Below are 13824 nucleotides of genomic sequence, written 5' to 3'. Positions count from 1 at the left end.
TCGGTGAGCCCAAGCATCTGAGAGCGGATTGGAACCAGGAAGAGGACTAGAGGGGGGAGAAAAGACACGGTGGAGAGGATCGGGTGAGACAAGGTGGTGAGGAGTGAAAGGGGAGGAAAGGGGGTGCAGAAGGGGGGGTGCGGACCCTAAGGAAGACAAATAGGAGGTAAAAGTCGACTGCACACCGGCAACTTGATCGTGTTGATTTTTGCCTATGCATTTTAGACAGACAGCTTACATTGTGCATTGTAGTAGAGCTACTGGCGTCCGCACGTAAGTGTATCTGCATTCGTGCATTTCCATGTACCTGTTTGCATTTGACCAGTTTCTTTGAGTCTTTTTTTTGTGTGTGTGTCTTTGTCATTGTCCTGGGAGACACTGCAGTGTGCTGCACATTCAGCACACATGCTATGTATTCTCACATACAGAAAATTTTCAATTTTGAACCTGCTGCTGGGTTGTTGAGTGCTCAACTATTGTAGCTTTAAACTGTTAAACTAAAAGTGTAGCAAAATGAGTGCAATACCTGTTGTAGCCCAATTAACATTTATCCATCCATCTATCAGCCTTCTCACATACCTATCTCTCCTCTCCTTCCCATTGATGTAATGCCTCCTTGCATGCCAGCTCTCTGATGTGCTCACACAAACACGTGCACGTGCATCCTCCGATGAACCTGTTAACCTGTGTCATTGTCTGGATTACATCAAATTTTGCACTATTGGCATCAGACACCCCTTCTTCTCACTCCTGACCTTGCCTTGGTACATTCCAGTACCCCTCAGAGAGACGTGCTTTATGGAGCATACACCGGGAGAGGCTGCCATTATAGAAGGGGATTCAGCAGAGGGAGGAAATCTAGCCTGCTGGTTATTTTTAGAAATGGCATTGATATTCGGCTCCTACTGTACATTCTCCCAATTGGCTGCTGCGCTTTTTTTTTTTTCTTTTCAACTGGCAATACAGTGTGTGCGATATCTGGGGCGGACTGTCTGTCTCGTCCATGCCAGTGCTGACTGTTGCAGCTTCTCGCGTTGTCTCCATCTGTTCTCTTGGTGTCTGCTTCTTGTGTTAGCAACCCTGGAAGTCACAGGAGACGGTCCTAGTCTGGTGCAGCCCATCCTTCCTTTTATGGTATTGGATCACAGTTAGCCTTCCTGCATTCACACACACGAGCAGTTGCACACAGCTCTCTCTCTGTAAGAGATGCATGTTCGTATGCAGTGTTGCACCGCAACAAGCGAGCATTGTGAGAGGATTGCCTGAATTGTTCTAACAGGAAAGGATTAACAAAGACATTTCAAGCAGATCATCAGATGATCAGCGGAAAATCTTTCTACCAACTGTACCATTCTCCATCAGATCAATGTCATTACCCAGCACTCGGTCCAAATCGCCTATTCTCCACTCCTAGCTGTAGGCCTTACTATCAACCTGAGGCTAAATTATCACTGGTTGCCAGGGATACAAGAACACATTGTGTAGGGGGAAAAAGGGAGGAGTGTGGAATCAAGATAGACATAAAGAGGAATTGTAAGGGGCAGCCATCCTGGCAAGAAAAGTAAGCATCCTAAATCAAAGTTATGATTGTAGCAAAGGCAACAATAAAGGCAAAGTCATGTGGGGGAAAGAGACAAGGATGTTTTTCCATCTGTCAAAAAAGAAACACCACTCTATCCCTCTTTTGCCCTTATTCTGCGTTTGTAAGATCGTTGTGTATGGACGTGATTCAAAAGAAGCACCGAGCTTTATTTGATACAATAAACCACCAACTGACAATGGTATTTCCTCACTCTGTCTGCTCTGTGTGTCTTTGCCAGATAGTGGAGGGGCGAGCATGTCTATTTAAAGGCAGCTGGACCGGCCTACTCTATTTGCTGTTTTGGATTGACCGACTGACTGACTGACTGAGAGCCCATCTCCTCTTTTTCACTGCAAGGTAAAGGTGCACACTATGAAGCCTGTACATGTCTTCACAATCATTGATTTCAACTTTTAGGTGCATTAGAATGGAATCTGCTACTGCATCATCTTTATTTACACAGATTTTGGTATACTGCATGGCCGAATGTTGATATTGCATCAGAGTTCGTTCAAGGTTGTAAACAGTCACAAAGACATTAGCCAAATAGTATGTTCTGAGCGCCACTGCTAGTCTAAGCACAATATTCTGATTTAATATTGAGTTATACAGTGCAATGCAATCTTCCGTGCTGACTCTACCGTTTGTGTTTTTCCGACTGAGCGGTATGCTCCACTTTCCTAACGTAACCCCTCGTTGCACGTGACATCATTTGGGCCTCCGAGCCAAATTCCAGATGTATGGAGTTAACCCTGCGCAGATGGGTTTAATATTGGTTGCACACACAACGCTGTTGTGTTGAGTCAAAGTGGAGCTGATGGTCAGCCCCCCCCCGACATCTCTGTAACAAGAGTGTGCATTCCACTGTGCAATAGTGAGGCTACAAAACAGATGGGACTATTTGTAGTCTGTGTATATTCCTTAAATCCTTTCAAGTTTAAAGAGCTGTAAGATGTGTTTTATTTTCTTATCTGGAAACCAAATCATCCCACAAAACAAGAAAACAAAGCTTGTTATGAATTAAGACCAGACATCTGCTACTAGTGTCACACAACTTGCGTTCAAGTGGCATGCAATGATTTGTTAACAGTGAGTGAGCTTTTGTTCAATTACACTTGATGCCCAAAAAGTTGAAGCAAGGTCAAAGTGACAAACACTTAATTTACAGGAAGCTTATGTTCTTCATATGAGAGGATTACAGTGACTAAGTAGGCATGTTTACTTAGCATGTTGTTGCCCCCCATACGGCGCCCCACCCATTTCAGACAGCAATCACGCATACACACTGTCATAATTACATGTGCATGGTAACAGATTGATGAATTATGCTTTGCCATCTTTCTTATCCAACAATAAATCTAAATGAAATGGTCTTTACGTGGCCTAAAGCCAAAGCAGTAAAAGACGTCTGGCTTTCAGTTGCTGTAGCAACTGGGTTGAAATTGACTCTTGAAGACCTTCCTCACTTACCTCATTTGCCATACACAGTGAGGCTTGTAATGCATGGCTGCACAACACTATAAGCATACTCTAGGCAAATGTGGATGGAAAATCCTTCACCGCTGAAGGAATTGCCCACAAGTTGCACAGCTGGGTATGAAAGCATATACGCAAGAAACCACGACTACAGATTTCTTTTTTTTTATGTCAGCAACAATGAATGCAGTCAGCAAAAATATGAGATGCTTGTAGACAATAATGGGACTCAGCAGCAATTGTATTATAGAGGGGGGAAAAACGTCTAGTAAACCCAAGCCCCCCCCCCACCTAAAATGAGTATGTATGATCAAGCAAGTAAAAAAAAAAAAAAAAAACTTCTCGCCGAATCATGTTTTGTCTGTTCAGGGTTGAAGTGGAGGGATTCTCGAACACAGACGGACTGGTAATCACAGACTTTTTACTTTTATTGAAGTGCTTTGTGTGTCTTTGTAGAGATGTTCTAGTCGTAATACTACATGCATTGCTTTTATAATTCTCCAGCAATATCACTGTACACGTTTGGTATTTTACAGTATGGTACAAATTATGGCAACTAACTTGTCTGTTGCAGGCTGCATGTATCACCCGGCAGAGCTGTACTTGGGCCGTAAAACATGGCACCCCTTTCCAGATGGAGGACCAAACCGAGGACAATGGGCCCCGGTAAACAGTTGGCCTTGGAGCCAAACACAAAGGTCAGCAACAGCACGACAATACACACAGACATTGAAATCTCATTGTTAAGGTATAGTTGATTTGTTTATCCCTGATATAAACCATTAGTTAGATTGAACTTTGTATTGTATTACACCACTGTTATTATTGTGTCATGTGTGTTAACTCACTAAGCAACTGTGGCTTTATTACCTGAATATGTAGCAGTTGTATCTGTTGCTACTACAGATGCAGTGGAGGACGCTTTCCATCCGATCATCCCACCTCACCGTCAAGTCGTCAATATAACAGGTGAAGAATGAAAATAGTCAAACACTCACCTGGCACCCTCCATTAGATGTTTCAATATGAAATGGCAACTGTACACAGATATGGACAGTCACCTTGTATTCATAGGCTAAATTCTTCAATCTTGTTTAAAGCAAGTTTTACTATGTTACAAGTTCAATTATTCCAAAGCATAAAAAGACGTTTGTTTGTTTGCCAAGGGGGGAACGAACACTTGACTATGCCCAAGACAAGGGTTCCTCCAAGGGGCACAGGCCGTCTCTACACGCATGGGATGGTAAAGAACAACCATTTGAAGGCCAGAACTGGCATCACAACTCTGTGCGCTCATTCCACAACCGAACTGGCACCAACAATGGTTATCTAACAAGACCAGGACAACGCTACACAAACTGGGACAGCAATGTCAGCAACTCTTTGGTGAGGCCTTTAGAAGGGGGGTGTGAAGAAAGTATCTTTTCAAAGGAGTTGTTCGTTGTCTTTTGGATGAAAGACTGTGATGTTTCTCTTCTTGGCTCTAGCATGGGAGTCCTCGCCTGCACCGTAACAACAGAGAGCTTCAGCCCCCACCAGAAAGATGGGCTCCCTCAGACTTTCGCAGGACTTTCCCTGGTCGAATGATTCGTGACAGACCAGGGCCTTGGAAACGGCCAGCTTCTCACCAGCGTCCAGACCAAATGCACCAGCATAGTTCAACCCCACAACACCCTAAATCAACAAGGGAAGAGTGTCCAGCCAAGAGGAGCCGGGACTCGGGTCCTGATCAGGTATATGGTATTCACCGTTCACTACCTTCATCCGGCATGCTTGTCTGAAAGAATGATGCTCCTCTGTTTAGTCATCTCATCCTGGATCAAGGCATTTAGTTGCCTATACACCATCCCCACCTCGCCACCACCGTTGTAAGCAAGATAACTGGAAGCCCCTTCATGTCAGGGCAGGTCCGAGCCGCCCCTCTGACCACAGGACCTCAACAACACAGCAACAGGTATACTGGCTTACTTATTCAAAACTGTACGTTATCTCAGATTTTCTTCCTTCTGATGCAGGAGACCTCGAAATCACGCGCTGGAGGACAAAGCTTTTGCAACCGTGACTTAACAGTCCAAAACCAGGCTTGCAGCAGCAGGGCTTCACATCTAGGAAACGGTTACCGAAAAATGTCTTCACCAGCAGAACACACCCGTGTGCCTTACAGCCAGCAAAATCCTCATCACCACCAACAGCGGCACACTCGCCACCTCGGAGCTGAACAGCACAAACCTCTGACGCACCGCCTTGAGAAGGAAGAGGAGGACTCGAGGAGTTATCTCCGCAAGCAAAGCACAGTATGAAATTGTTCATTTGAATTTGGTGAATATTACTACATTGGCAATTTAACATCCGTCCATACGTATTTACTCTGCAGGACATTGAGCGTAACACAAGAGGCATTTCAAGAGAGCCAGCCATCTTTAGGTCTCCTGCAGAAGAGTCTCTTAACTACTCCTCCATTCATTGGAAAGATTCCGCTCACAGTCAACGCGTTAGCCCACCGTTGTACAAAACAGCTCATAGCAGTCAGCAATGTAGCCCTGGCCTCGGTGGGCAATCAAAAGTCCAGGGAAGCCCCACTCCCAAAGCAAGGCTCTGCTCAACCTCCATTCCATCACATACATCTCCGGCCGGTCCAAAATCCAGGTTTTCAGATGTCAAATACAAGAGGACCTCACAGCTTCTCTGCTTGTCTCCCCACAGCAGCTCAAGAATAAACAAGCTAGAAAAGGAGTCCGAAGTCCCAAGAACCATCCAATGCATACAAAACGAGAAACTGGTGAAAAGGGAGAGAAGGGAAGACGTCGCAAAGGCAAACACAAAAGCCGAAGACCGAAAGAAACGCAAGAAAAAAGAACGAAAATTAGGTGAGAAAAAAAAGAAAAGGCATAAGGCAGCGAGGAAAGAAATGAAAATATCCCCGAAAGCTCAAAAGACAGAGAAGGAAACTTGCGGCTCCTCTCTTATTTGTAACTCTTCAGTGGAGGAGCGTCTTTGCGCTGGTCCTTCTTTTCCTACTCCTCCGCAACCTTTGGTCCCAAATAAGCAAGAACACTCACTCCTCACAAAAGCCAGCTCCAGCCCGACCACTTCTTCATCACAATCAGAAGGAGCACCAAAAGCAAAACCGAAAGACGCTCTATTGTCGCTTTTTTGTCAAGCCCTAGAACCTCTCAGGGCAGCATCTTCTGCGAGTGTTGAGCCGTCAGGGCAAGGTGGTCTTCTCCATGCTCCGGATCTCCAGCCTGTGGCTGTGATTGGACAAGGAGAAGTGGGAGACAACCTTGCTAACACTCCTCCTATACTCAGCTGGCAGGGCTCACCAGTGTCCGATGTTACAGAGGATGAAGACGATTTCGAAAAGCCCCAGCCCAGCCCCACTGTGTGTTTTTCACCTCCGCCTGTTGAAGACGAGAATATTCACAGTGTGTTTAAGGAGTCTGTTGAAAGTAAACTGGCGGATTGTTCAGAAGCCCGTGATCCACAAAGTTCAAATCATTTACTTGAAGATGAAAAGAAGAAAGAAATTCCAGAAAAATCCACCTCTGCCCAGCATGAGCTTCACCATAAAGCAGGTCTGGATGATTTCTTCAAGAGCCTGGCCACCTTTCTCAGTGGCCAGAGGACTGCATGTCGAGGAGGTCCTTTTGGGGGTTCTCCTGCTTTGACCGCCAATGGGGTTAAGGTTGCTTCTTCTCTTGCGCTGGGACCAGATATTAAATGTCACCAGGAGCAAGATTCTGCCCTCATGTCACCTCCAGCATCCTCCTCAGAAACCAATCATCAGCCTGATTCACATTTCCAAAAGACAGTTGAGTGCGAGCCCATCACAGAAACCTCCACAAGCAAACAAGAGGAGCCTGATGTTGATATTAAAGAGAAACGAGAGGCTGAGAATGAAGACAGCCAAACCGAAAATGACGTCTCTCTTTTGGACCACTCACTGAGTGCAGAGCTGAGACTGACCACCACTCACAGCACCTCTTTGAACCATCTCCTTGTCTCAAACAAAGATAAGAGACCAAAGAGCAAGGAGAGAGATCACCAGGTCCGGCCCAAAGTTAAGACAAAGAAAGAGAAAAGCCGCAAATATACAAACAGACAACACAAATCAAAAATCACAAATCCCATCAAAGACGTGCCCAAAAAGAGAGTGAAACATGAAAAAGCTAAAGGAAACATCATAAAGTTTAAAGACGGTGTCAGTGTGCTTGGAACTGCCGTATCATCATCGACATCATCTGATATGAAAAGATCAAGCTTGTTGGCAACTAAATTATGCACCGCTACACCAGCTCCCGTTGACCCACTCAAGCGCAAAATGTTGTCAATGGGCTTTACTAAGGAGCTGAAGGTCCTTTTGGTGAAAATGAAGACCGATGATACACACTCGTTTAACACAGCAGAGGTCGAAGAGCAAAAAATCCCACTTTGTCAGATCAACATCCAAAACACAGGTGCCCAGGTTGTGAGAGCTTGCAAGTAAGTATTCACCCAAAGAAGATTGTATGATCTGAAAGAATCATTCAATACACTTTTGGCTTTGCTCTCTTATCACAGGAGGGCAAAGGTTAAGGAGAAATTTAAGGAGTCATACTTGCTTCCTTCCCTTTCCGTGAAACCTAAACTTTCCATCCAGATTCCCATACCTCGAGAAAAGCTCAACCCTCCCACGCCAAGCATTTATGTGAGTAAACAAAGCAGACACATCAATGACAATATCAGTCGTTTCATATCTCTGTTGTTGTTTGCAGTTGGAGAGCAGGAGGGACGCCTTCTCACCAGTCCTGCTTCAATTCTGCACCAATCCCAAAAATGCGGTTACTGTCATCAGAGGCCTCGCTGGCTCTCTCCGCCTCAGTGAGTTTATACACAACACAAATCCGGAGGCTACTGAACCAATAATTGTTCTTTATTCTTTGTCATTAGTGTGTGAAAGTGGGCAAGACATGAAAATCACTGACAACAAAAGGGGCAACATTTGGCTTTCCCAATTAGTCATGGAAGTTTAACCAGTCATATTTACTTTAAGTACTGTATGTGTCCAGCTGGCATATATTATATTGAGAAATATAAGATGACCCCCGATCTAAATTGTTAAAGCAGTGTTCACATTTACCTTTTTAGTTGCTAAATATATACTCTTCTTACAATTGTTCTGTTATTCTCTGTGAGACCTCGGCTTGTTTTCGACCAAATCTCTGGTGGAGGCCAATGCAGAGCATGCTGTCGAGTTGAGGACTCAGGTTCAGCAGCCCGCTGATCAGAACTGGGATTCTCGTGGTTCCACTCAGACGTGGCCCTGTGAGAGCAGCCGCTCACACACCACCATTGCCAAATACGCTCAGTACCAGGCCTCCAGCTTCCAGGAGAGCCTGCAGGTAGACGTTTTTCCTCGGGGCACCCACATAAATGAATACACATTGAACATTTTAGCGTGTCACCTAGCGCGCCGTTGAGAAACCTGCCAGCTAAGCTCATGTAGACGCTTTATAGGAGGAGAAGGAGGGTGAGAACGACGAGGAAGAAGAGCAAGCTGACTCCACAAATGCGGCATCCACCGCTAAAGGATGCGTGACATCGGCAGCCAGCAATAAAGGCAGCCCGGCCTCGACTGACATAAAAGCCGCTCCTGCACTCCCCTCCGGCAAAAATGCCACTGGCAACACACCCAGGTTAGTAAAAAAAAAAAAAAAATAAAGGCATCTACTCTCATGATAAAAAAATAAATTAGGAGTTGTCTGACTCAGATTTGTCATTCCTACCCAGCTCGGAATTGAAGTCGGTTGGCAAGATAATCAAATTTGGGACCAACATAGATCTTTCAGATCCAAAACGGTGAGTTGATCAATTCTGTCCATTTGAATTAGGGAAACATCATGCCGTCTGCCATGTTTGTCTTTAGGTGGAAACCTCAGCTGCAGGAGCTGCTCAAGCTGCCAGCGTTCATGCGAGTGGAGTCTGTCAACAACATGCTCAGTCATGTCGGTCACACAATCTTAGGCATGAACACTGTCCAGCTCTACATGAAAGTTCCCGGCAGTCGGACTCCAGGTCAGTGTGGCTTTCATGTGTCCCTAATTGAGTCTATTTTTGACCTTGATTTACTGGACAAAAAGGCTGTTCATTCAGAATTGACATTTTTAATGCATTGTTTTGTCCTCAGGTCACCAGGAGAACAACAACTTCTGCTCAGTCAACATTAATATTGGACCAGGTGACTGTGAGTGGTTTGCTGTCCATGAGCACTACTGGGAGGCTATCAACACGTTCTGCGAGAAGTGAGTGAGGAGCCTTGCTTTTAACAGGAGACAACCCATCCTAACGTATGGTTTTCTGAAATCCACTTCTATCTCAGGCATGGGGTAGACTACCTCACAGGGTCCTGGTGGCCAGTTCTGGAAGACCTCTACAGCTCCAACATCCCCGTGTACCGATTCATTCAGAGGCCAGGTGACCTAGTGTGGATTAATGCAGGGACGGTGCACTGGGTCCAAGCAGTGGGATGGTGCAACAACATCGCCTGGAATGTGGGACCCTTAAACGGTGAGTAATGCAAACAAATCCATTGACGAAGCTGCTTGATAGTCATTGCTTTGTCTCAATTAATTTTCACTTTCCTTTCACTGGGCTTGTTTGTTAGCGTACCAGTATCAACTCGCGCTGGAGCGATATGAATGGAATGAAGAGAAGAAGGTGAAGTCAATTGTTCCAATGATCCACGTTTCCTGGAATGTGGCTCGTACCATCAAAATCACAGATGAGGACACCTTCAAGATGATTAAGTAAGATTTCTTTTTGGGGTGCTATTACCTGTATTGCCCTACAAATGGGTTTTAGGAAACTCTACTGCATGGTAGAAATATGGTGTCATTGGTCAGCTCTTTGTTCCTCCTCTGCCAGACACTGCCTCCTACAGTCCATCAAGCACATCCAGATTTTGAGGGAGCAATTGGTGGCTTCAGGAAAGAAAATCTGTTATCAGAGTCGTTTGAAGGAAGAGCCGGCTTACTACTGCAACGAGTGTGACGTCAGTTTCTGAACTCGTCAGATTTTTCCCTCAATGTTGTCTGCTGTGTGTGTCATCTACTTGTTGTTATTTGTGCAGTTGGAGGTGTTCAACATGCTGTTCGTGACCAGTGAACACAGCACTAAGAAGACCTACGTGGTGCACTGTGAGGAATGCGCCCGAGCCAAGAGCCCGACGTTGACGGGAGTGGTGGTTCTGGAACAGTATCTGACAGAAGAGTTGATAAAAACTTATGACAGCTTCACACTGGTCAGTTTCATCTCCATGAAGTCTGATCATCAGCACTGTATGTTGGTACCACTAAACCCAAACTTGTTTCTCTCTTTCCTTCAGGCTCCATCACCTTTAGCAAAGTGAAGATGTCGCCATGGCGTCTTTTCAGCCATAACCAAAACCAAGGGCAGCACAAACTGTTCCCGCAAGCACGTTGTGAATCAGCCAATCAACGTTTACTCTGTCGTTTACATCACACAATAAGGTAATAGCTACTCAGCCGATCCAAGTACAGCTCGCTGTCTTCCCCAAACCAGCTGCAGATTGGACTTGAGCATTGAAATAGAATGACTAGAATGGTAATTACCATGGAAGGAAAAAAAAAAAAGGTGAGCACCACTAGCACTGAAAATCAGGTTATATACTACATTCAACGGACTCTGCTGTGATTCGAAAGCGTCAAGTAGCCAATTTTATGTCTCAATTCAGGTACTTTTATGCAAATTCCGTTTTTTACACCAATCTAGTTATTCTATATGTCCATGAATTTGCTGTGATTCTATTGTACCAGCAGGGGAAACCGCTTCACGCAGGAGGGGTAGCTGATTGTCACATTTTGTCACATCATATTGATATTGATCCCAGTTTGTGTTGAGCTTCAGGTAAACTTGACCATGTTCCTCATACCTGTAAACTCACTGAGGTGCTATTTACGCCAGTCTTATTTATTATTGTCAGATTAGTTAAAAAAAAAATAAAAATCTACCAGCCTGGAAGTACACCACATTGGCCTTGTCTTAAGAGAAGTTGTAATTGGAGTGCAAAGCTCTGCCAATTTGTTTTTGTTCAGCTAAAAAGAAAAAATATATATTTCTCTAAAATACAGGTTTGTTAGAGAACTAAAGTGGCTTCGTTCTTAGTCGTTGATCAAACAGTCAGTATCATCTATGATACACCTAAAAGCAAATGTGGCGTGGATTTTCTATTTTATTTGTTTGTTATGGGAACAGAATCCCCATTTTATACCTCTTTGTGTTTTTGGATGACATGAACATAAATAACTGTACATTGTGAATGACTTTATGGGATAAGAAGTGGAGTGCATAGATGAAGAACAGCAGGAATCACCAATTTTGTTTCTTCCAGTGACTGAAACAAGAAGGCTACCCGTGAGAGTACAGAACTTCACTTATGCTTCTCTTGCATACATGTCCACTAATTACACCAGCAAACAACACAGGATATGTAACAAGAAGTAAGGTAAACTTTTTCACATCATAAGTTCTTGAAGTGTCATTGTGTTTCTCAGAAAGCAAATTTTCCGCTCTCTGTAGATCACAAATTTCAATCAGTGTTCTAGTTTTATACTCTTTTGATACTATATGACAGACCACTGAACTTGGTCCAAGGTTTACTCGTTGCAATTTTAAGACATTTACTTTCCGAGTAATAGTTTTGCAGATTGCATCTGATAATGATTCTTCTTAAATTTCATGAAGTCTCCAACGTGGAGCCTTCCAGACTTTGGTCCACTTGTGATTTTCTCACCACTGTTATAATTGTTGACTTTTTCAAGGACTACGAAATACTGTATAATGTGATCAAACTTAAAACGTCTTCTTAAGTTAAGTACAAATTTAAATTGCTCGAGGTTTTATTCCTTTATCTGCATCACAAAATAACGTCAAAATTCAAGTATGGTTTACTCCCTGCTATTATTCCCCTATGCACACCATATCATGTACATAATATTTTCTAGTTTACTTGACTTAAATAGTTCTCTTGAATCTAATTTGTAAATGGTCAAATTTGTCATCCTTAGTCTCTTGTTTTTGTTGCTGTTGGGGGGGTGAAATGTTGAACTTTCCTATCTCACTCACGTTTTAATTACTGCACTGGGAATTTCTTCTTACTTTTATACCTCTTTTTGTTAACAGGATTGTTTTTGGGGAGGGTGCAAGAAAAAAATGTACATTTTGACATTATTTATACTGTACATGGAACATGGTTTTCTGAAATATTTATTGCATATCAAATGGTACTCTTTGATGGGGCTACAAGGTATTTTCAAGATGATGGTGAGAGATGGTGGCTTGGAGAAGTGCATGGAGGGGGTCAGTGTAATCCCCTTGGTGCTAGACCCCTCTGTGCCCCCTTTCCTGTCACAACACAATGATGATGAATAAGCAGCGATACAACTCAAGCCAACCTGCTGGTGCTTCGAAACATTTCAACAGTTTACTGTAACGCAATTCAAATATTTGTACTGTATTGAACTCCAATACTAATTTGTTTTGTTTACTTTTTCAATTCTGTGAACTTCATAATCTCGTGTGGCTATACTGGTGACTTTATGAGCATTATTAGCTGTAGTTGTAACTCTTGAGACATTTTCAGAGACTTATTGGGATGTGAATTTTAATGGCCAAGGTTTTGTTTTCTGTGTGTGTGTGTTTCTTGTCCTCATTCTTGTTTATTATTTGACAGCTGTAATGTTATTATTTTTTTCTCACGATGTTCAAGTTCTGCTGCACTTATAGTTTCAAATAGAATATGTACAAGAAAACCTGAGCCAGACCTGTCTTAAATCCCTCTGTGATATTTCTGTGATATATTGTATTGTTCAAGACAATAAATTGTTTTGATAAATTATTCAACAATTAAGTAGGAGTTATAATTTATTTCAGAACGATATACCGAAGCAAAACAGATAAAATTTTGTTTTTACTTCTAATTTTCATCGACTTAACTAAAAATAATGCTATCTATTTAATAATAATGCATTTATTCTAATATGAAATCATGTACAGTCACCGCTCACAAAATGATAAATGTATGAGATCATTTGCTGTCACCACACAAGCATACTCAGTACTCCCGTCATCTATTGTTAACTTAAATTTCCTTCTATTTTTAACATTTACGTCCATCCTGCAGCGTGAAGAAAACAAAATGACTAAAGCTGCACATCTGGACTGGCTGCGGATGCAGCAAGGGATATCCTGGTTCCAAGGACAGGAAAAATGTTTTTCTTCTAACAAGCCTCCCCTAGCACAGCCTTGACAAGGGAACTGCCACACGCACATGCACACACACACACACAACTTGGTCATTAATTACAAAACCATCCATAGCGTCCACCTTGTTTTTTTATTTTCTTTAAGACCAACATTGCCTCAGGGTGTCTTGTCTACACTTTTTCAAACTAAAAAGGCCCATCTTCTCTCCAAAGTAAACACTGTACAGTATGTACAGTATATCAGCCCTGTGAACATGTAAATAAATCAACGATAATGCCCGAAAATGAGAATTGCTTTCATAATACTGATTGCTGCCTTTGAACTGAGCCCCCAATGGCTTCTTATCAGCCCTGCAGTGGCCTTTTTTCTCCACCAAATTAGTCGGGCTCTACCCCCAACCTCATTTCCTTACCCAGAGATCTGTTTTTCATCAAAGGGGTCAACGGTCACTTGCTTTGCCATTCCTGCTGCTGGGAGACAGACCGGCTCTTGGTGCCCTTTTG

General features: G+C 43.3%; 1 protein-coding gene across 4 annotated transcripts; it reads left to right on the top strand.

Moving 5' to 3' along the window:
* Window positions 1-20: 20 nt before the first annotated feature.
* On the top strand, window positions 21-12965 carry kdm6bb (lysine (K)-specific demethylase 6B, b). Of its 4 annotated transcripts, none has more exons than XM_037270751.1 (22): window positions 22-166; window positions 1821-1939; window positions 3428-3464; window positions 3633-3756; window positions 3965-4027; window positions 4225-4444; window positions 4546-4791; window positions 4863-5012; window positions 5074-5352; window positions 5433-7540; window positions 7619-7745; window positions 7813-7918; window positions 8234-8439; window positions 8555-8733; window positions 8828-8896; window positions 8964-9112; window positions 9225-9339; window positions 9417-9604; window positions 9702-9843; window positions 9962-10088; window positions 10167-10337; window positions 10422-12965. In XM_037270751.1, exons 4-22 carry the CDS (start codon window positions 3638-3640, stop codon window positions 10443-10445), a joined length of 4788 nt encoding a protein of 1595 aa, XP_037126646.1. In that variant the 5' UTR covers window positions 22-166; window positions 1821-1939; window positions 3428-3464; window positions 3633-3637; the 3' UTR covers window positions 10446-12965. The 4 variants fall into 4 exon arrangements, with proteins under 4 accessions (XP_037126649.1, XP_037126646.1, XP_037126648.1 ...); XM_037270753.1 differs by having other exon boundaries at window positions 1821-1945; XM_037270752.1 differs by lacking the exon at window positions 22-166 and adding an exon at window positions 212-273.
* Window positions 12966-13824: the final 859 nt, after the last annotated feature.

The sequence above is a fragment of the Syngnathus acus genome, chromosome 14, assembly GCF_901709675.1.
Source record: "Syngnathus acus chromosome 14, fSynAcu1.2, whole genome shotgun sequence".
In the NCBI taxonomy this organism is placed as follows: domain Eukaryota; kingdom Metazoa; phylum Chordata; class Actinopteri; order Syngnathiformes; family Syngnathidae; genus Syngnathus; species Syngnathus acus.
Note: the sequence above shows the minus strand (reverse complement) of the source record. Positions and strands in the feature narration are given on the sequence as shown.